General features: G+C 35.7%; 3 protein-coding genes across 4 annotated transcripts in view; 1 reads left to right on the top strand and 2 right to left on the bottom strand.

Annotated features, from left to right (window-relative positions):
- The window catches only part of LOC125811554 (uncharacterized), a 134,307-nt gene that overhangs the window by 4,119 nt on the left and 108,428 nt on the right, over positions 1 to 21,760 (bottom strand). Inside the window, exon 2 of the mRNA XM_049491059.1 lies at positions 588 to 705. The gene's annotated coding sequence lies outside the window, so the exon portion shown is untranslated. The remainder of the gene's footprint in view (positions 1 to 587; positions 706 to 21,760) is intronic.
- On the top strand, positions 1,133 to 7,534 carry LOC125811572 (deSI-like protein At4g17486). Of its 2 annotated transcripts, none has more exons than XM_049491085.1 (4): positions 1,133 to 1,496; positions 4,816 to 5,103; positions 6,129 to 6,209; positions 7,035 to 7,534. In XM_049491085.1, the coding sequence occupies exons 1-4, from the start codon at positions 1,331 to 1,333 to the stop codon at positions 7,172 to 7,174; spliced, it is 675 nt and encodes a 224-aa protein (XP_049347042.1). In that variant the 5' UTR covers positions 1,133 to 1,330; the 3' UTR covers positions 7,175 to 7,534. The 2 variants fall into 2 exon arrangements, with proteins under 2 accessions (XP_049347042.1, XP_049347043.1); XM_049491086.1 differs by having other exon boundaries at positions 1,247 to 1,496; positions 7,038 to 7,534.
- LOC125811570 (uncharacterized) lies at positions 8,083 to 19,881 on the bottom strand. The gene is made up of 10 exons (XM_049491082.1): positions 19,816 to 19,881; positions 17,675 to 17,751; positions 16,957 to 17,071; positions 13,770 to 13,806; positions 13,511 to 13,580; positions 13,115 to 13,219; positions 11,916 to 12,066; positions 11,752 to 11,834; positions 8,320 to 8,413; positions 8,083 to 8,239 (listed from the first exon to the last, which is right to left on the bottom strand). The coding sequence occupies exons 2-10, from the start codon at positions 17,703 to 17,705 to the stop codon at positions 8,155 to 8,157; spliced, it is 771 nt and encodes a 256-aa protein (XP_049347039.1). The 5' UTR covers positions 17,706 to 17,751; positions 19,816 to 19,881; the 3' UTR covers positions 8,083 to 8,154.

Genomic DNA, 21,760 nt, shown 5'->3' with positions numbered 1-21,760 from the left:
CCTAAAGCTCACTCAAGTTTGTTTCGATGAAAAAAATTCAGCTGCACATTGTACCTCCCCAACCCTGTGCCAAATCTAATCGTGTGTGAGCAACCACTCATGAAAAGTCAACCTAGATGAACTCCATATGACAGAAAAACATCAGGGATTGATACGACTAATTTCTGATAAAAGCATTACTAAAATACTACTGCTAACCATTGAACAATACAGAAAAGAAGAACCTTTCTAATATAATACTACTGCTAAGCGTGTGGCCTAGTGGTCAATGCAGCAACATGAGGTCTTACGTTCAAATTCCAGCAAAGACAAAAACACTCGGTGATTTCCCATTTGTTGTTTTAGCCTCCTGTTCCCGTGGGTTTAGGTAAGCTGGCTCGAAAAAAAAATAAGCATACAATACTGCTAAATTCTCTGTAACTTAAAATATAGTACTATATACCCGAAAGAAAACTCCAATTCCTCAATACAGAAATAAAAACTAGAGAATTGTACCCATGAAAAGAACATTTCCAATCGGAGATAATTTTAAAACTAATTTTATCAAGGAAAATAGTAAAAAATGGGGCAAAGTTGCGAGCTTTTACCTAAATCGGAGTAGTATACGGCGGCTATGAGCTGAGAAACAGTAAATTGGCAGGCGTCGGAGATTGATTTGGGGATTTCCGGTCACCGTTGCCGATTTTTCGAAACCCTAATTCGATGCTCACAGAGAAGGAGAAAAATATTTGTACTTACCCGTATATTGCATTAATTGTAAAAGACAAATTTGCCCTTTCTATTTTAGTTTTATCCATTTGTGGTAAAATATATCGTAACCTTCTAAATTTATCAGTAAATTTAAGAGTATTTCGATATTTGAATTAAGACAGATTTAGAAGTCGAATGAAAAGTTTTACCCTTTAAAGAAAGAATTATATAACATGCGAATAAAAATTAATCGACTAATATATTATCCATTAAATGATTTTAGACAATAGAGAATGAAGGGACCCCAACATACCCTAACCCTCCACATGATTTATTTTGTTTTTGTATGACATAAGACTAACAAAAATATTACAACAATCTAAGCAGACAGCAAACTATATGTTCATTTACCAATTTACCCTTGTCTTTTTTCATTTTTTTGTGATTTCCATTTTTACAAAGTTCAAACCTTTTTCTCTTTGCCAGAGAGACAAATCAAGAATCAAAGGCTATTTGCTTTTACCAAAAAAAAATAAAAAATAAAACATAAAAAAATGGACTCAAAAAGACAATCTTTTTCCTAATCCCAGATTTCCCTTATTACAGAAATTTCAAAAAAAAAAAAAAAAAAAGGAGTCAAATGGGAGAAGAAAGCACCTCAAATTCCAAGCCTGATGATAATAATAATGCAGCTAAAAATGATGGAAGCTATGAGACACCAGTTATATTGAATGTATATGATCTCACCCCTGCAAATCAGTACTCAGTTTGGCTTGGCTTTGGAATATTTCATTCTGGTATTGAAGGTAAGACAAAAGATTTGATCTTTTTGGAGAATTTCATTTTTAAAATCTTGTTTTTTTTCTGTGTTCTAGATTCTAACATTGTGTGAAATTAGATTTTTTGTTTCTTTGATTTTGCTTGCTTCTTGTTGTTAGAATTTAGATTTGTTATTGGATTGTTTGTTGTGGGGTTGTTACTTTTGAGCTCTTGGGAAGGGGGATTTTGGAGGGTGGGTGGAAGGGGGGGGGGGTTGGGTTGGGGTAAGGCTTTACCATATCCTGAAAAAAGAAGAAGAATTTGTTGTGGGGTTGGTTGTTAAGGAGTAAGGGAGTTTTTGGATTATTAGCAAGATCTTTCTGTTTGTTGATATTGAGTTTTGAGTTATTAGATGAAAATGTTAAGTAGGTGGTGTTTGTAAGTTTTCTTGATCTTGTTTGTTTCCTTTTGATAATGGAGGGTCTCGAGTTCAAAACTCCTTGCATGCTATCTCAATGTGGTTTGCGAGCTATTACACGTGAGTGGGGTTTACCTTGTGCAAACGTGAACGGTAGCGGAAAAAAATATGGAATCTTTTGTTATCCAGTGTTAAGGTCATGGGTGGGTTGAAGTCTGAATCAATTGTCACTGAAGTAGTAGGTGTTGTGACGAAAAGATGAAAACGAAAATCTAAAATAAAGAACACCAAGTTTAACGTGGAAAAATCCTTCAAAACGAAGGTAACCACCACGGGATCGACAAGATCCGAATTGCTTCACTATAACAATAAGAGAGTTACAATTATTCTTCTAATGGCTACACAACAAGTGCCATTAGGGGGTCTAGAGTTCAAAACTCCCTGCATGCTATCTCAGTGTGGTTTACCTCTTCTGTGTGGTTTGCGAGCTATTACATGTGAGTGGGGTTTACCTTGTGCAAACGTGAACGGTAGCGGAAAAAAATATGGAATCTTTTGTTATCCAGTGTTAAGGTCATGGGTGGGTTGAAGTCTGAATCAATTGTCACTGAAGTAGTAGGTGCAATGGGAACTTTGCACCCACCGGCTTTAAACCTTCCCGATCTATTGAAAATCTTAATGGATCTTGGGTGCAAAACCCTTAAGCCCCAAAGGTGAGAAAAAGAGAACGAAAGAAAAAGATGTGAGGCTGACTTTCGTTATCAAAAATATTTATTTGAAAATGATTCTGAATAAGTGTACTCTTGATCTTTCTAATATCAAGTTGATGATGGGGTGTTTAGCTCATATCAGAGATGTGAGATCTTTGATACTCCCTCCGTTTCAATTTGTTTGTCTTATTTCCTTTTTAGTCCGTTTAAAAAGGAATGCCTCTTTCCTATTTTGACAACTCCTTACTTTCAACTTCCACATGATATGTTTGATACCGCAAATATTACAGTAATTTGGGTACATTCAACAAATCTTTACTCTTTCGTTTAAAACCACAAGTTTCAAAAGTCTTCTTTACTTTCTTAAATTTCGAAACAAATTGAAACGGAGTACTACTTTCTTTGTTGTTGGGCAAAAAGAGAAAGGCTTGTAGATTTGCACAGATATAAGAGATTAGTGGGAGTCGTGTAATACGTGTGGTATTGAATGATTATCAACTTAGTGGGTAAGCATGAAGCCGTAAATTTTGCAATGGTCATCGTAAGTGGATGCTGGGATTTTGTTTGTCGTTGTCAACGAATAGGTGAGAGTAAAAGGAATAGCTTATATATATTAGTTGCTTGCTAACTGAGGAGCTCATGGAACGTGCAAAAGTAAACAACAGTTTACCAGTCCATGAAATGGATCTCGTCTGTTTTACTTGTTTAACGTCTCTCATTTCATTCTTCCCTACAATTTACTGAATTTTTAAACTTCTGAGGGTCATGCTTGTACAAGCATTACTGTCGCAGGACAAAAAATTCTGCTAATATGGTGTGTAGATATCTTATACCATTGCTTCACCTTCCCAGATTCTTGAGACATTGAAAATGTTGAGAACTGCCAACCCCGAAGATGGAAATATGGCACTTCTCTACCCCAACTAACATTTCCTAGATTCACCTGTTATATTAATGTTGTTATACATAAACTTCCTAATAATTATTACCCAAGAGATCCTGATAAGAAAAAATTATGACCAGAGTTGCAAGACAGTAGATGCAACTTATTTTGCTCATACAGTCTGGAGTATTCAAGATAAGCCATTTCTTTATGGAAGTTTTATATTCAGCTTAATACTTGGAATAATATAGTATGTCAACCGCTAAAATTTGTAGTCGTTGTGTTCAGGGATTACTGATCTGGTCTCCTAAATTATTTGTTAGATAGATATCTATGAGTTTCCTATATCTTGAAAGTGGCAGTTTCATACAAGTATTGATGGAACTATTGAGAGGTAGTGAGACCTGAAGTTTCAGTTGTCTCAGGAAGATAAGAATTCTACAACCTTCTTTCTCTCTCTCTCCCCCTGCTGCTCCTTATCCCAGGCACTTTTCGCTCCACAACACACAAACTATTAGTTTAGTTAGAGAGATGAACCATATACTTCTTTCCTGCATTGAGTCCTTTCTCCTCCAGCACCTCATTTCTCTCTCTCTCCACACCGATTCCCATGGACTTTTGTCCTCCTTTAGTGTTACTATAGCATTTCATCCACGAAATGCCAGAGAGTGGAGCTCTTTCTCCACGATAGTGGCATCCACGTTTACTGCACTGTGAGAAGGGGAGCCTTGGAAGTAAAGTTGTCTCTGTCTGATCTATGGGTCACAAGTTCGAGTCGTGGAAGCAGCCACTAATACTTGTATTAGGATAGACTGTCTACATCACACCCCTTAATGTGTGGCCCTTCCCTAGACCCTGTTAACGTGGATTCTTTGTGTGTGGGATGCCAGTGGCATCTTTGAGCTTTTACATTATCTTAGGATGGGTTGTTTGATGATTGGAGGTTAAATCATCACCTTCAAAATTTGGAGCCATAAAAGTTCAAATAAGAAACATAAGAATTTTACATTGTAATTTTGCATCAAGAAAGTACATAAAACCCCATAGTGGTGTCTAGTATGATAAGATGAATCTCAAACTGGTCAAATTACTTGAGGAAAATTTGTACACTTATTTGTCATCTAAAGAACTTAATTCTTTAACTAGCTATGTTCTTTTCAAGTAAAAAGAAGAAAATTTTCAATTTGGATAAACTCTTTAGGTTCTTTTGTATGTGGAGTATGCAATTTAGAACTAACATATGCTGAATACATTTATATAAAGCTCTTCAATATAGCATATTAAATTACCTCTTGTTGATTGGAGTTTGAATTTGTTTTTGCTCTCTGCATATGCCAATGGAAAAAAATTTCCAGTCCATGGTATGGAATATGGATATGGAGCGCATGACTTTCCCATAAGTGGCGTGTTTGAAGTGGAACCTAAGAGCTGCCCTGGTTTCATCTACAGATGTTCAGTCCCATTGGGTCGTATTAAGATGCCTCCCTCTGAATTTCATGCATTTCTTGAGGATGTGGCTTCTGAGTATCACGGGGATACCTATCACCTCATTTCCAAGAACTGTAACCATTTCACAGATGACATAGCACAGAGATTAACAGGGAAAGGGATTCCTGGATGGGTGAATCGGCTTGCCAGGGTTGGTATGTATATTTGGTCCACTAAATTATTATCATGCCTTTTTCTGAATGCTATGTAATGATTTCTTTATTACTCTATTTGTTATGTCTGCTTTGCGTCTGTATGTTGTTATGAGTTACTTGAGCCGAGGGTCTTTCATAAACAACCTCTCTACCTCCACAAGTAGGGGTAAGGTTTGCACACACCCTACCCTCCCCAGACCTCACCTAGTGGGATTACACTGGGTATGTTGTTGTTGTAATAAATTCATTTTCCTCTAATTTTCACTTCTTTTTGTCCACATTTATTGTTTCTTTGTGATATACTGGCATAAAACTGCAGTGAGCATTCAGGTATATGATCTACCTTAGGCATCTGAGGGTGTGTGGCAATTTACTAATTCTGAGATTTGTAGAAGGCACAATACTATGCCTCTTTATTTTGGTGCATCTGAAAATCTTGTCTTAATGTTGTTGTCTGCTCTAATTGACTTTTGTGAGATTGAAGTGCTTGACATACATGCTAATGATCTCATCAAGTTATATATGCAATTTGATGGAGTTAAACTCGTCCAATTCTTGTGAGCATGATATCTACAAACCATGTAAATAAAGGGGGAATAAAAATGCAATTTCATTATCCTTTTGTTTGGTTCTTCATAAAGATAAATAGTCTCTCTACTTAATGGATGTGAGGTTTCTTACTGATCTTCGCTAGTGGCGTTAAGTCTTTTTTTGCTAAACAAAGATATTTCATTGGCAACAAAATTTACACATTACCTTAAGTCTTCGCAGCGGCGGAGCCAGGAATTCAAATAAGGGGATTCAAAAGAAATGTCCTACACCAAGGGGATTCAACAACTTATTTATTTGTAAAAAAATCATTTTTATCTATTTACATAATATAATTTTTCAATAAGGGGGGTTCAATCCCCCCCACCCCGGTCTTCGATGTCCCTTTCATATTTGGATAACCTCTCAATGCAATTACCATATATGGCGAGTCAATGACACGTGTCTTATAAGGTGTTGGTTATTTTTAATTTCAGGTGCTTTCTGCAGTTGTCTTCTTCCTGAGAGCCTCCAAGCGACAACTGTTAAACAGCTTCCTGAGTACCATCATTGTACAGGTAACATGATCCATATCCTTGTAATGATAAATAGAAAATGCAATAGCTATTCTGTGAATCGGTATTATTAAAAGCCCTCGCTTTGTTACTTAAAACAATGAAGCGAGCGAATCAAAGGGATATCACTTTATGGATGAAGCCACGGGCTTTGTAAAAGTGTGTGCTTCAAACAATGACATGCAAAGTGATCCCAACAAGAGGTGGCCAGTTCATTCAATCTCATCTTTCAGGGGTTTCATTAGTATCGGTATTACTGCATATTGGACATTGCAAATAGTTATTCTAATTGCAATTTGATCATTCTAGTACGAAATTCATATATGTTCGGTCTGTTTTAACTTTTATGTCATGAAGGATTAGGGTAGAAGTTAAGTAGTCGAGTGTTATCGCACTTTAGGTGGGAGAGGCAGGGTGCTTGCCAAATCTCCTCCTTATTAGTAGTATTTAGTAATCATGTAGTTTCTTATTCTTCAATGTGTTTTACTATCTGTTATTTCATGTGCTTCGTATCTGGATATTTTTCTTCTTCCAACTCTACTCTAATTAACTTCTCTTTTGAGCCAAGAGTCTATTGGAAATAGCCTCTCTACCCCCACAAAGGTAGGAGTAAGGTTTGCATACATCTTCCCTCCCTAGACCCCTCTTGTGGGATTACGCTGGGTATGTTGTTGTTTTATGGCATGAAATGTGAATTGTTACCTTCACTTCAAGTCCCATGGATTTTGTTGTTTTCTTCCGCTTTTCACTTTTGGAATCACTGCTTTGTATATATCAGTTTTCTTATACATGTTCACTCACTCAATAACAACTCTTTCTTTTATCCAGAAGAAGATGGAAGTGGATCAATGACATCTACAACGCCCCATGAACCAACTGAAAGTGAAGACGGAGATCAAGATAAGCACTTGTTGTCATCTCCAATCGGAAGTCGTGAAGTGGCTTTCATAAGAGAGACCCAAAGGTGAAAACATGCTACCTGCAGGAGATTCAATATGTATTATTGGTTTATTAAAGGCTATCGACTTATCCCATAGGGCCACTGCTCAAATTCTCCATTTGCTTGCTATATGTATTACTAGTTCATTGATTTTAAAACCTTTTTTGCTTTTGGTTATTAAGGTTTCCTTTAGTGTGCAATATGTAGTAGTTCAAAGTGACAGGATTGTGATCTATTGAGTTATGCCTTTGTTAGAGGTCACAAATATCCATGTAAACATTCTGAGTTTGGAAGATGAAAACAAGCCAGTATTTGTGAAAAATGAGATACCATACATTTATTTAATACTACCAGATACTCATAGAGGAAATGATCTCTTAATTAGTTACAGTTTGAATAGAAAGTTAGTAACTGTGGAGTGTCATCTTGCTTTTCGATGGATTTAGATTTGGTGGTGATCCATTTCTGAATGCTTTGCACTGCTTTTCTTTTTAGTTATTATATTTCTTCATAGTCGTTTTTCCTGCACTTGAGACGAGGATCCTTTGGAAACAACCTCTCTACCTAAATAGGGAAAAAAATTGCATGCACTTTACCCTCCCCAGTCCTCACTGGTAGGATGTCATTGGGAATGTTGTTGTTGTTGGTTTCTTGTGGCTGTTGTTTTGATAACTTGTCTCTTGGAAAAAATAACTGCATGCTATTTAATCAAAGCAACAGGGAGTTTTTTAGCTTCCATATACTACTAAATTATCAAAATAAATCATGTCAATGGACATAATTTTATCTCTCATCAAATGGTATTAAGAATTAACACCCAAAACATCATTATCGTTGTGATTAGATAATACAGCAGTAGGCCTAAAATGACCGCTGAACAATGTAAAGACGCAAAATATTAGAAGGTGAATCAGTCAGTCTGCGTTTCTGCAAATTTTCAACACATTAACAATGATAATGCTGATTCTCCATATTTGTGCAATGAAAGTTGCCCAACAGAAGTACAACTTATGATTTTCCCTCAAGTCCCAATTTTGAAGTTAGCCAACCACAAACTTCATCCATCTCCTCTGGGATTGTATAGTGGCCAAGTCTGTCAAACACAAGTCAAAGAGTCGGTGATATTTCTAGTATCAAGGACGGAGTAGTATCAGAACAGGTAGAAATACATACGATGTGTAGGATTTGAATGCCACATCTTGAAATCCGCATGAACGTAACTTCTGAGAAGACTTTTCACCATAGTTATATGGAACAACATCATCTCCTGAGTAAATCAAACATAAATATATCAGGTAAGACTATTAGATCAAGATCTAGCACCAATACCACTCTTTGCAAAAACTGTCTTGCTATAAAAGGCACAGCAGCAAGATTGTCATGTGATAGAACTCCCACCCCCCACCCCTCCCTGGTCTATAATAAAAAGGAAAAAAGAAAATAAAATTATTTTGCACGTTAAAACATTTGAAATAAGAAATGCAAATTCTGATAAATACACCTCTATTCATAAATATTATTAGAAAGGAAAAGATGAGAGCTGGAAAGAAAATACTATCCTAGGGAAATGGTTATAGCAAGAAGGAAAAACTTCGTTTCATCAGTTGAAAGAGTGCCTTTTTTTTTTTTTGCAAGTCCAAAAGGAAGAGAGAGAGTGCTTGTGTTTGTGTCTATTAAGGGAATAACAAAGAAAAACCTATAGATATTATATAGGCATAATACATAAATAAGCCCTTTAACTTGGCCTCATTTCACATTTATACCCTCCAACTTTGGGTATGCACAAATAGACACTTAATTTCTAGAGGACTAGAGTAAAAGCAATTTTTAGATTCTTCTATATTTCCCTTCTATCAATTTCTTAAGGTCGTTTTCCTTTCTAAATTGTAGGTCTCTCCTTATATATAAGGATCAAAAGTATCAATCAAAAACAACATACCCACTAAAGCCCCACAGTGGGGTCTGGTGAGGGTAGTGTGTACCCCTACCTTGTGAGGGCAGGGAGGTTGTTTGCGATAGACCCTCACCTCAAGGAGATATGAAAAGGAAGCAGTAATAACAAGCCTTAACAGCAGGAAGATAATATAGATAAACAAAGTGAAAGAAACAACCAAGTAGTACTCGAAACCTAAGGATAAGGAAACATAAAAATGATACTAATACCCCTGTTATGTAATAAATGATATTAATATGCTTGGCAACCTACTATCCTTCCTACTCTGATACTCGACCTCCAAACCCTCCTATCAAGGGTGTCATGTCCTGTAAGCTGAAGCAGCGTCATGTCCAGCCTAATCACTTCCTTCCCAAGACTTCTTTGGCCTACCTATCCCTCTCCTCAGGCCGACCACGGCCAACCTCTCACACCTCCTCATTGGGATACTGGCACATTTCCATACACATGTCTGAACCATCTCAACCTCCCTTCCAGCATCTTGTCCACCACGATGCCCACTCCCATCTTGTCCCGAATCAGAAATATCAATCATCAAAGATATTACTTTCTTTTTTTTTGAACTTAGTAACTTGGTATTATATCACAACCAGTACATGGGTTGTACTGAAACCTTATATACATATGTATTGCAACTTTCACTGCCCTGAACCTAAATTGAGTCTAGAACATCAACTATAGAGATAGTTTCATTTGAGTATATACCTGATTACACCAAAAACATAACAACATAATGCAGTTTAGTTTAACCTTCTGCACACTAATTCTCTATGCTCTCAAAACACCTAGAATTCCTCGCTTTCCAGGTTGACCATCATATAGCAGCAGGGATAATTCTCCATCTATCTCTGTTTTTAGCATGTACTCCTGCTCCCTCCCAGCTCTTCAGAGCCTCTGAGACTTTCCTGGGCATGGCTCCATAGCTTAAGGGTGTAAGTGCAGTGTAGAAACAGATGGTTCACCGTCTCATATGTTTCCTTAGAAAGAAAGCATCTTGAGCATAAGGTTATCCCTTTCTTCATCACATTGTCCTGAGTCAAAGTTGCTTCTTTGGCAAATAACCAGATGAAACAGGATATTTTGTGAGGTATCCTATTTTTCCAAATTTGCTTCCATGGCCAATTTAGATTATGATTACTAGGTTGGTCCATCATCTTGTAAGCTTTGTTAACTTTGAATACCCCTTTGTTGTTACCACTCCACCATAATTTATCCTCCCCAGTATGAAGCCCATTAAAGGTGTCCACTGTGTTAAGGAATTCAGCAACTCTCATAATTTCCCAGTCATTTAGCTGCCTCCTAAAGGCAAAGTTCCACCCCTGTGGCGTCCATAGCTCTGCTATGGATCTTTGTTGGAACAAAGCTAGATTGAAAATATCTGGAAATAAAGCTTCCAAGTTACCTTTTTCATGCCATTCATCCTTCCAAAACTTGGTCTTTCTTCCATTCATCACTTTTTTCTTTGAGTAGTTGTTCTTCACCTCATCCCACATGTCTCTTATAGATCTCCATAAACTGACCCAATATGGATTAGTCACCACCTTTGTCATTCAACTGTCTTCCTCTTCATATTTGGCACCGATGATCAGCTATATGAATCCTCTATATCCACCATTCCACTCTATTCAAAACTCTTTCATACCAATACTGATAAACAACATATTGTCAAGACAAAATTAAGGGTTATCTATCTCATATTTCATTTTGAACACTGTTTCATATATCTCAAACCTATCCTAACCTTGAATGGCTAAACCAAATGTAAGTGTTACAACTAAGCTTATTAAATGCTAAGCAGTTGTATCACTTATATGGCTTCCTTGATTTCATCGTTTTCTGTTATTAACTATAAATTGCATTCTTACAGATTGTAGGACTTCTAGAAATTTCCCTCCATGTGATTTTATGCTATCATCCCTATTAGTAGTTAGTACCTTAATAATCATATTGTCGCATACACATATTAGTGAATTTGTGGAGATCTAGTAAAATATGCCAAATCATTTCAAGTAATCTTCTCTTATTTCATCCTCTAATGTGCTACTAGAACGCTTTACCCCATTTGATTATGTTTAATTTTGTACAAACGCACATCCATCTTAGTACTGTATTTTTAAAACACTCATCTCATGAATATGGTGGGCTCTAGAGGCCCAACATTTGTTCTCGATTCCCCAATCATCTCATGTAGCTTTGCACTAATGAGCAATTACAGCCTTCTTCCGATGAGAACAACTGGGATAATTGATCAACAAAGGTGCCTCGAAACAAAAGAATTTGACAGCTTGTGTTTTGTTGGACAATATAGAGATGTTTTTAGATCATTAAAGAGAAATGACAAGAAAATTCTTCAAATTTATGCATAGATCAGGCAATGAACAGTACTTATCATGAATGTGAGTATGTGACAGATGACGAGGCAAGGAACTTCACTAACAAATATAAAGCAGCCAACCCACCCCACCCCCCCAAGGTAGGGTGAGTGACAACTTAAAAAGTAGGGAAACTTAGGGACATGTTCAAACTGACTAGGCAGAAAAATGAAGTATTTTACTCTTCTTCTTCTTTTTTTGAGAAAAGGCAAGTAGAAGAGAAAATGAAGCATCCCTGATCAAAAAAAAAAAAGAAGAGAAAATGAAGCATTTGAGTACCTTTGCCATGACAAAGAAGAATGGGCAATGATGTAGCACGGTTTACAGCCCCCTCTACCCCTTCTAATTTGCTAGTGAGAGTCCTGCCAGAATAGTAGCAGTCAACACAAAAACATCATAAATGTCTCTGAAGAGATTACAGACAAGATTGCTAGAAGTCAAACTTTGCACAGGGAAGCCAGCCACTTAATCCAACAGCTGCACTCAGATTGACAGGGTACGAGTTGCCATTCTCATACTTCCCACGGACGAAGCAAGTGGCAGAGTAAAGGGAGGTTGCTGCGCCCATGCTAAAGCCTCCAACCCCAAGTTTGACTGTAATACACAAAATAACAAAGCAAAGAATTTGATTCCTTTTTATAATGAAGAATAAAAAAGAGACATTATTAAGATCCCTTGATCATAATGGAGAGAAGGTTTGAATGTTTTTTCAGATGTTACTGCTAAAACTTAATGGATGTCTAAATAACAACTAGGTAATGGGATAACTAAGTTAGAAATAAGGAAATTCACTCTTGCATAACAATCATATAACACAACAACTTCCGACATGTTGGACAGGAAATAAGAAATCCAGCTGGTTGTGCAAATTGATAGCCCCTAGCATGTATTTGTGTTTGACACTGTCATTATGGTTAATACATCTAAATGGTACAGCCAAACAACTTTTACCCCCGCCCCCCCAAACACACGCACACCAAAAAGAAAAGAAAAACAAAGGGAGATTTCATATTCACAAACACCAGATCAGAATGAGGTGCGTTAAAGTTCAAGTAGTAGACATAGTCACACTAAAAAACTCAGCAGCATGAAGAGTAACATTTTGAAGTTTAAAAAAAAAGAGGGAGAAGGCAAGCTAAAAACCCTTTATAGCCTGTTTGACCAAGTAGTAGACATAGTCACACCAAAATCTACTTCTTTTGAGAAGTGTTCTTTGAAAAAGTACTTTTGGAGAGTAGCAATTTGTGTTTGGCTAATCAATTTGAAAGTTACTTTTGCCAAAATTAGAGCAACAATTTGTGCTTGGTCAAGATACCAGAAGTGCTTCCCAAAAACAACTACTTTTTTCAGCTGCCATCCACTACTCAAAAGCTCTTATTGTTTTCCTAAAAGCTAGGTCAAACATCTCAACTCATTAAAATAAGCATTAAATGAACACTTTTGGATTCCCAAGAGCTTGGTCAAATGGGCTATTAGTCCGGCATCATCATATATAGCGTTAAAGCCATTGCTTTGTCGCTTAAAGTGTCGAAGTTATTCGATGCGAGGAGTTATTGCTTCATGGGTGAAGCCATGCACTTTAGAGAAGTTGGTGATTCAAATAATGGTACACAAGTTAGTATAACAGGTGGGAGAAACTTACTATGAGGGGGCTCTGTAGCCAACAAACTTGCCACATATGCTGCTGAAGCATCCAAACCCTCGTTATCGTCAATAGCATTTTCAGAAAGGTCATTGACATCAAACCCTGTTACAAAACATGAGAAAAAATAACGCTTTCTTTATTCCTGGGTTTCAAAGCATGACTTCCAACTTAAACTAATTCCAATGATGGATTGGACAATGCTTTCAGATGAGTCGCAAATTAATAGAATTATCCAATTTACACATCCTGCAATGTACATCCACGCCAGGATTAAAAGTTCGTTTCTAAATTATATCCACATTGGAAAATGATGGGCATAATCTACAAGCACAAAGCTTACAGGCAGTAGAAGGGAAGCCTCCAAATAACATAATCTACAAGCACAAAGCTTACAGGCAGTAGAAGGGAAGCCTCCAAATAAAGTTATTGGTCGTTGGGGGGCAGTTGGGCAGATCCATTTAATCTGCAGCATACAAAAAAGAGCAAAATCACGCTAAGCTACCACAACAACAAATGATTAAGGCATGGAGATGAAAAAGCAATATACCAGAGCCTACTAAGAGATTCTAATAGCAGAAAGTTATGAGATTTACATGTTTAAGAGTCAACAAGAGATATTTTCAAGTACAAAAAGCAATATTTGGATCCTTACATTGGGAAGAGGAAGGGTCTCCAAGAGGCTGGACCAGCTGCCAGGAAAACCAAAAGTAAATTATAAAAGGTTTAGTTAATATGTTTGAGATGTTTATTTCACAGAGACTCAAGTTATATATAGCATACATATTACACCGTGTATAGCAAGGAAGAACATTTAGAGAAGCTTGACATCCAAAATAAGGAACTCGTGTAGTCATAAATAGCAAACAATTGACTCAATATTTCAAGAATTATAGCTCACTTTCATTGCAACAAAAGAAAAGGATTCAACCAACCATAAACTTAGCATGAAACAACCAATGTCATTGCTAGATATATTTCAATAAAACTGAGATACTTAATATAAAAGAATGCAATCATACTTATCCTAAAGCTAACATATAAGTAATAAAATGACTAAATTTCAAATTAAATGATGAATTATATCCTTAAAATTAGGATACTTCCTATAGCCTACCTGGACTTACCACTAAGAGCATCACATTAGAACCAATCACTAAGAGCATCACAATATGGAACCCAGTAATAAAAAAGATTGAGAAAAAATTAGCAGGATGCCAGAAGAGGTATTTGTCAAAAAGAGGCAGAGATGTATAGGTCAATATCACACCACATGCATCCAAACATATTACATCTCTACTAGATGCACCTCCTGCTACCGTTACCAAAAAGTTGGAGAAACTATAACAGAATTTCCTCCGGACACAGGATGTGCTAAAAAAGTTTCACCTCATGAATTAGAAAACGAACACGTCCTCAATAAACTATGGATGGATTCGAAGATCTCAAGGTGTTCAACAAAATGCTCGTAGGGAACCCACTTTGGAGGTTCAGCAACAATAGCATAGGCTTTTTGGAGGACAGCACTACTCAAAGCTACGCACCTCATCCATGAAGGGGTGAAGGAATGAAACTATTATGTTGCCTTGTGGATGTGGATTATGGAGGACTACATGAAGGTGTAGGAAGTTCCATGAAACTTTTAAGTGTGAAGTAGGAAGTGGAACTGGTGCAGAGATATATGCTGAGTGAGACAACCTGAACTATCTTTAGCATATGAGTCAAAAAATACAATAATCTACCAGGTTAGTAGATACAAGACAGTGGAACTTTTTGAGCCTTGTCCTTCAGAGGAAACTTATATGATTGGAAGATTGATGAATTTCAAAACCTCATCCTCACTTTTGCATGGAATATTTCATCCTCAATGCTCCCCAACCCAATAAATGACAGTTTCCAGGTCACTTACAAACATGTAGCAGTTTGTGGCAGCATTTTTGGAATGAAAATGAACAAATGAAAAAAACCATAGATGAAAACCTTAAGTGTGTAAGCATAGCAAACTGTATCTTGAGTTTTATAAATAAATACTTTGATCAATTAATAAAACAACAATAAAATGTTCAAAAATCTTGTCTTCTTCTAGCTCACTTCAACACATTGAGATCACCATTTACAGCATTTGCATTGACTGCTTCTTTCAACTCACCCTACAGGTGCAAGGATTTGGCTAAAAATAATTCAAATAACTAAAAAACTAGAATTATAAAAATATGCCTAAATTATGGTAGACTATTTGGAAGGAAGGAATGCACAAATTTTTGAGAGCAAGTTTGAATCTGTAATTATTATTAAGTACAAATGCATCTCACATTTTTTTTGGTGTAACATGGCTATTACAAATGATATATAGAGGTCATGATAGACTTCTTGAGTTCATTGCACATTCAACAGTGATATTGACTTGGAAATATCTTTAAAGCAACTTCTGGTTGCGAAATTTTTAATACAAATATCTTTTAACAATAAAAAAAACACGCCTAAATAATGATTTCACCTAGCTTTTATTTTGATTTCAGATATCATTGTATCTGTCTCAAATTTCTCAATTGATTTTGGTCAAAATTACCCAAAATCGATTTACCATATCCGGTATGGATCCCACATCCATGTCGTGTCAACACGGGAGCGGTACCGAAAGTGAAGAGTCCGTGCAACTTAGGTCATAACTTCAACATTTTCTTTATGTTAACCGAGAACCCTGAGGGCTAGTGTCTCACGGTTCAAAATTCAATGGATAATGGGTCAACCCCTCTACACTTCTCCACTTAAACACCATGCTTTTGTCTATAGCAAGGTTCGAACCCATAACATGCATCTAACCACGTGTCGCACTCTTACCACTAGACCAAAGTTCGGGGGACAAAATCATAACTTCAATATTTCTTTTGAACACGTAAGTAATGGATATATTGATTAAAAAGTATCTAGCAGTCAAAAATCATAACTTTAAAATTAACACTGCTATTAAGGGAACTCTATGCCTGAGGTCAGTTATGGTTTTCAGGTTAGTCTCCTTATACAGTTTGGTTTCAGTGAAACGTATTTTGCTGCTTCTTCTTTTTTTCGCTCTTTATCTTGCTATTATATACAGGTAATTAGTCTAAAAAAATTCTGGTATACAGGGTTGCTGTTACTGACTTACTGTAGGAAATAGGAGAAGGCAGTTATTGACCTATGTAGCAATTTAGCTAGCAAGTTTTTCCAAGTAGAACATTGATAAGTGAGTCTTACCAGACAGAAAACTCGCATGATTAACAGTATTCTCTTGACAAGTTGATTTTTTCTAAAGTTCTTTCCTCATCTATTTCCCAAGTTATTATCCTAAAAAAATTACCTGTCATATTAAAGCAGACTACTCTAAGAAGGATTTCAGCACATCTATGTCTTTACCTACATAAAGTCAATCTTTGTATATCAATTATTTTGGTTAGTATTCTATCTCTTCAAAAACTAAAAGTAACAAAATTACTTTTTTTTAGCTTGGACTAAATATATTTGCAAACTATTAACTTAAATGAATGCTTACCATAATTTTAAACATCTTTGACAGTACATATCTCTCTGATGATAGGTAATTTAAGAATTCTTTCTCGGTCACTATGGTAGAACAATGCAACTAACACGACATATAGGAGGTACTGAGGTAGTGAATATTTAGACGTATTTTGTTGTTGAATAATGATAAAACTTTCAACCTTACCAGTTTCAAAAAAAAAAAAATGCTAAAACTTTCCTGATCCAACATCATCCAAGCAAATCACTGAGAGACAGATATTTACTGAAACAAACGGATCTTGAACAAAGAAGCAAGAGGTAAAAGGAAAGTGTTACAAGCTTACCTCGAACCATTGTCACCAAGGCCATGCAGCCAGACAATGGTTGCCTGGTGTTTACCTTTGGGCTTCACCACATAAGTTTGTCCAAACTCAAATGCCCTTCGAGCAGTTCCGGCAACTGTAATAGATGCACATGAAGGGTTACTAGTATTAGAACTATTGAAGGAGACAAAAATAACACGTTACTGGTACATCTTCAGATGATCAATAACACTCTTTTTCCTTTGATGAGTAATAAATGCGCCAACTTGAAAAAGGAAAAGAAAAGAAACTTTGAAACGAACTAGTGAGTCAAGAGGATATAGACACAAATACTTTTCCCTGTTATTCAGTCTCATTTCTATACTTTTTGTGATCTCCATGATGAAGACACAATAGTTCACAAACTTTTCTTTGCTTACCATTATATATGCAAATTAGTAAAAATGCACTGTAAGAATATTTAAGAGTTTGGTCATGCCGTTAGAACCAAAACCTTCCTTTCTTTTTTAAAAAAAATGTATTGTGAAGCCATATTTTTTTCGTTCAGCATCTTTCATTATTGACACCCTGAGAGAATAATAGGAGACGAAGTATTCCAACAAGACTGCCTCAGAAACAGCAAGCTAGATTCTGTTATTTCGTTGCATTTTGGGAAGGCGACCTTGGGATACCATTGAAGAAAACAAAACAGTACAATCTGCACTGGCCATAAGACACGAAAACAAACCATAAAACTAACCAGAACCCATGGAAGCCCCAGTGAAACTCATACTGCTTCCACTATATTGTCCGCTAATTTTTATCAAACAATGGCACCTGCAAACACCAAAAATCAGCTTTGCATATAAAGGCATCTGAAAGTTTGAACTTAGAACTATAATTACTCAGCAATTATCAGTATAAAGTGTCACTGACTTAGCATTGCAACAGTTCCTGATGCAAGACTGGACATATTTAGGGGGCAGCAAGGGTGGAGTATCAAATTCAGGAGGGCTCTAAATGATCGGGAATCACGAGAAGTGGAATTCTTTAAGACATTGGAAGAATTCAATGGTCTTCCAGATAGAGAGGATAAACTACAGTGGAGGTCACATAGGGATGGGGTCTTTTCAGTCAAATCTGCTTATCTTTCAGCCAATAATTCAGACCAGCAGATTGCAAACTGGCCTTGGAGATATATCTGCAAAAGTCAAAGCCCCTACAAAGGTCTTATGTTTCTCTTGGATGGTGACAAGAGAGGCTTGTTTGACTAAAGAGAATTTAAAAAGAAAAGGTTTCCAGTTTTGCTCTAGGTGCTCTCTTTGTGGCTCAAATACAGAAACCAATAACCGTTTGTTTCTTCATTGTTCTTTCACTGACCAACTGTGGCAACTTTCCTATATATTGTTAGACTCAAATGGTGTATGCCAGCCAACACCTGTGACCTACTTAAGAGTTGGAAAAGTATCGGAGGCATAGTTAGACAGAAGAAATGGTGAAGATTGGTTCATGCTTGTACTATATATGGTGGACAATACAGAAGGAGAGGAATTCTAGAGTTTTTGAAGACAGCAACAGTTGTTTACAGAATATCAAGATAAAGTGCTCTCTTCTGTTTCATTTTTTGTGCAAAGAATGTCTAGCAGAGGAGGAAGATTCTTTAACAAATTTGATAGGTACCTTGTAATTGTTTTGATGTGTAATAGTTGGTTATGATCTTCTTCCTCTATGTAAATACGGTTTTGGCACTGCCCTAGTGCTTATTATTATTATATACTTGTCACATTCTCCCAAAAAAAAAAAAAACTATCATTGACGTGCACCTTTGCTACCATTAGTCACATTTTACAAAAGATTATCTTAAAATAGTTGAGTAAATAAAATTTAGACAAACGTGCACCTACTGCCCTCTCCAACCACTCCCCCCTTTCCTCTCCTGGCTAAAAGCTTCAACCTTTAAAATCAATGGTTTCCAAACATTTAAAACTAAATGACCAAATAAAAATTCCAGAATTCCAAACATCATTTCAAACAGAAAAGGAAAAAAAAAATAGAACAAAAATCTTTACTTACATAACTACTCTCTTCACAAACTACACTTGCATAAACTATAAAGCATCGTTGAGCCAACAACATAACCAGTGTAATAATTCCATAAATGAGGTCTAAGGAGTATGGTGCGTACACAGCCTTACCCCTGCCTCAAGAAGATAGAGAAACTATTTCCGATACACTCTCAAAACAAAAGGATATTCCACAAATGAGGTCTAAGGAGTATGGTGCGTACACAGCCTTATCCCTGCCTCAAGAAGATAGAGAGACTGTTTCTAATACACTCTTGGGTTAAAACAAAAGGGTACCTAACCATCCATCCAAATACAATATAACTAAATACTGGTGTGGAAGTTATTGCTAGGCTAAAAAGGAGATTTTTCTGATATGGGTAATCTTAGTAGCTCAGTTGATTGGCTACCTGAACTCCCACCTTGTCGGATGAGTGTTCGACTCCCCCTTTCCTGCCCCTCTCTTCACTAAGTGCCCATCTACAGCTCTAGCTCAACTCCCACCTTGTCGGATGAGTGTTCGATTCCCCTTTCCCTACTCCCTCTCTTCACTAAATGCCCATCTACTCTAGACCTCAATTGCTCAATTCTTGGAGGGCAGCTTTACCCAATATTGCAATTACAGTGAATTAGTAGCTAACAAAATCTAACCATATTAGCAAAAAACAAGCAAATTGAAAATCAATCTCAAACCACAAGCAATAATCTAAACAAATTTAACAAAGAAAGACGAAAACCTTTCTATACAAAACCAATTGCATTTGCATAATTTAAAAAAAAAAAACAAAAAAATCGACTAAAGCTGGAGAAAATTAGGGCTTTATGATGGTGTTCTTACCTGAATCTCTGGAAGAAAAATGGAGAGCCGGAGATTACAAAGACGAAGAGATTTTATTTTATTTTTGTCGTAACGTTTATAGTAAATTATTTCAGTTAATAATTAATTGCCCCTAATTTTTATTTTTTATTTTTTTACTTCAAATAAATTAGCCTCTAAATTTGGATCTCAACTTAATTTTACCTTCACATTCAACTACTTTTTTTAAAAAAAAATTTCCACTCGATATTATATATATTTATATTGGGATGTTCAATTAAATTTGACTTCACAGATTGCACACTTCATTTGTAAAAACAACATTATCTAACAAGATTTAGTTAAGGTTGGGAGGATTTTGAATCATATCACTATAACTTATGCTGATTTTAGACAAATATTTGATTGGAACTGAAAAATATTGCTCTTTTCTTTTTTAAAATACTTGTCATTTTTTTCGTTTTGAAAAGTCGATTTTATTAATGAGCTAAACTAATTTAATATCAAAAAGGTCTATAAATTGTAATTTTTTATATATTGATAATTTAAGAAATGATTTTGAATATAAAATTGAGTTCAAATTAAGTGGGTGTTATTGAAAAAGTTTAAACGTAATGGACAGAAATGAAGGTTAATAATTCAAACTTCACAAAACAAAAAAAACTACTTTCAGTTTTAACGTATGCATTTAAAGATTGATATTGTCAACCCAAGCTTCAGGGCAAAAACGTCAAATACATAAAAAAATTTGTCACAAATTCGCTACCAAAATCTTAAAACTTCAATCGCGTATGTTTGAATTAGGTTCCTACTTCCTAATATATAAAGTAGTAAATTTTTACACAATGGTTATAGCTTAAATGGTGGTCCAAATTGGCTATTTGTGACAATGAGCCAAACCTAAATATAGATTTTTTTTCTTGGGCCTATTATGATTATAGCCCAATCCAGATGAAGCAGAGCCCAATTTATATTTATTTCTTCTTTTAGTGAAAATATGTACTAAAAGTGGCAAATTTGATCACTATAAATGAAGTTTTTTGTAAAATCAGTTTATATTGCAGATTATAAATTGTGAAAGTGGCAAATTTGATCACTATAAATGAAGTTTTTTGTAAAATCAGTTTATATTGCAGATTATAAATAAATAAATGTGTCATTTCTCTAACAATATATATGTCTTATTGGGATGTCGATTATATAAATAAAACACAAATTCTTTCATTTATCTCCTAATTCGACTACGATTGTATTTTTTGTAACAGGATACAATTTGATGCGAACTCACCTTGATTTGTGACAATGTTGGTACTAGAGTTACTTTAACCGGGTTTTGTGTATACATCAGGTGTATATAAGTTTAGTAATATTGAAATTTATAAGTAAGATGGATCGGGCTAGGCACCACATTTACTTGTGTGGGCTTAAAAGAGTCCAATAGGTAGCTATTGGGCTTCCATTAGAATCATCAAGTGTAATTATAAGCCCAATAGCAGAATTTGGTCCATTAGTACCTTGTTGTATAATGAAGAGACCATGTAATTGCTTCTGCATTCAATTCAAGTATTCATAGCTAAAAACAAAAAAAACTTTCATTTTCTTATTACCTTATTGTGTTTATCCCATTCAATGTGGTTAATACTTTCAATATATAGTAGAAATTGGTAAATTTACCAATTCTAGATTTGTCTTGTAAAGGTAAATATGATCATATTCGCAGATAAGTTCTGTGGTGAAATGCTTAGATTGTCGTACATTGAGCTATGATGTTTGTTCTCTTCTCGCTTATAGAGGAGATAACCGCTTACTCGAAAAAATCAAACTTAACAAAAAAAAAAACATCTTATTCACACAGAGTTAATTTAAAATTAGTTTATTAATTCATGTTACCAAAATGACACACTTGATTATTCATGAGTGGGGGATTAATAATACTCATGTTAAATAGCCTTTTCATTGGTGCAAG

The sequence above is a fragment of the Solanum verrucosum genome, unplaced genomic scaffold (assembly GCF_900185275.1).
Source record: "Solanum verrucosum unplaced genomic scaffold, falcon-dt-bn FXZP01000238.1, whole genome shotgun sequence".
NCBI lineage: Eukaryota > Viridiplantae > Streptophyta > Magnoliopsida > Solanales > Solanaceae > Solanum > Solanum verrucosum.
The sequence above is the reverse complement of the archived record's forward strand: the minus strand, read 5'-3'. Positions and strand labels throughout refer to the sequence as shown.

Excerpts from the sequence above, each read along its gene's own strand:
- LOC125811572 (XM_049491085.1), top strand. The coding sequence starts at position 1,331 with ATGGGAGAAGAAAGCACCTCAAATTCCAAGCCTGATGATAATAATAAT. Across the intron at positions 5,104-6,128 it reads GAATCGGCTTGCCAGGGTTG|GTGCTTTCTGCAGTTGTCTT; the intron begins GTATGTATATTT and ends TTTTAATTTCAG. Across the intron at positions 6,210-7,034 it reads TGAGTACCATCATTGTACAG|AAGAAGATGGAAGTGGATCA; the intron begins GTAACATGATCC and ends TCTTTTATCCAG.
- LOC125811570 (XM_049491082.1), bottom strand. The coding sequence starts at position 17,705 with ATGAGTTTCACTGGGGCTTCCATGGGTTCTG. Across the intron at positions 13,581-13,769 it reads AGACCCTTCCTCTTCCCAAT|ATTAAATGGATCTGCCCAAC; the intron begins GTAAGGATCCAA and ends TGTATGCTGCAG. Across the intron at positions 8,414-11,751 it reads TCTTCTTTGTCATGGCAAAG|GAGATGATGTTGTTCCATAT; the intron begins GTACTCAAATGC and ends TGATTTACTCAG.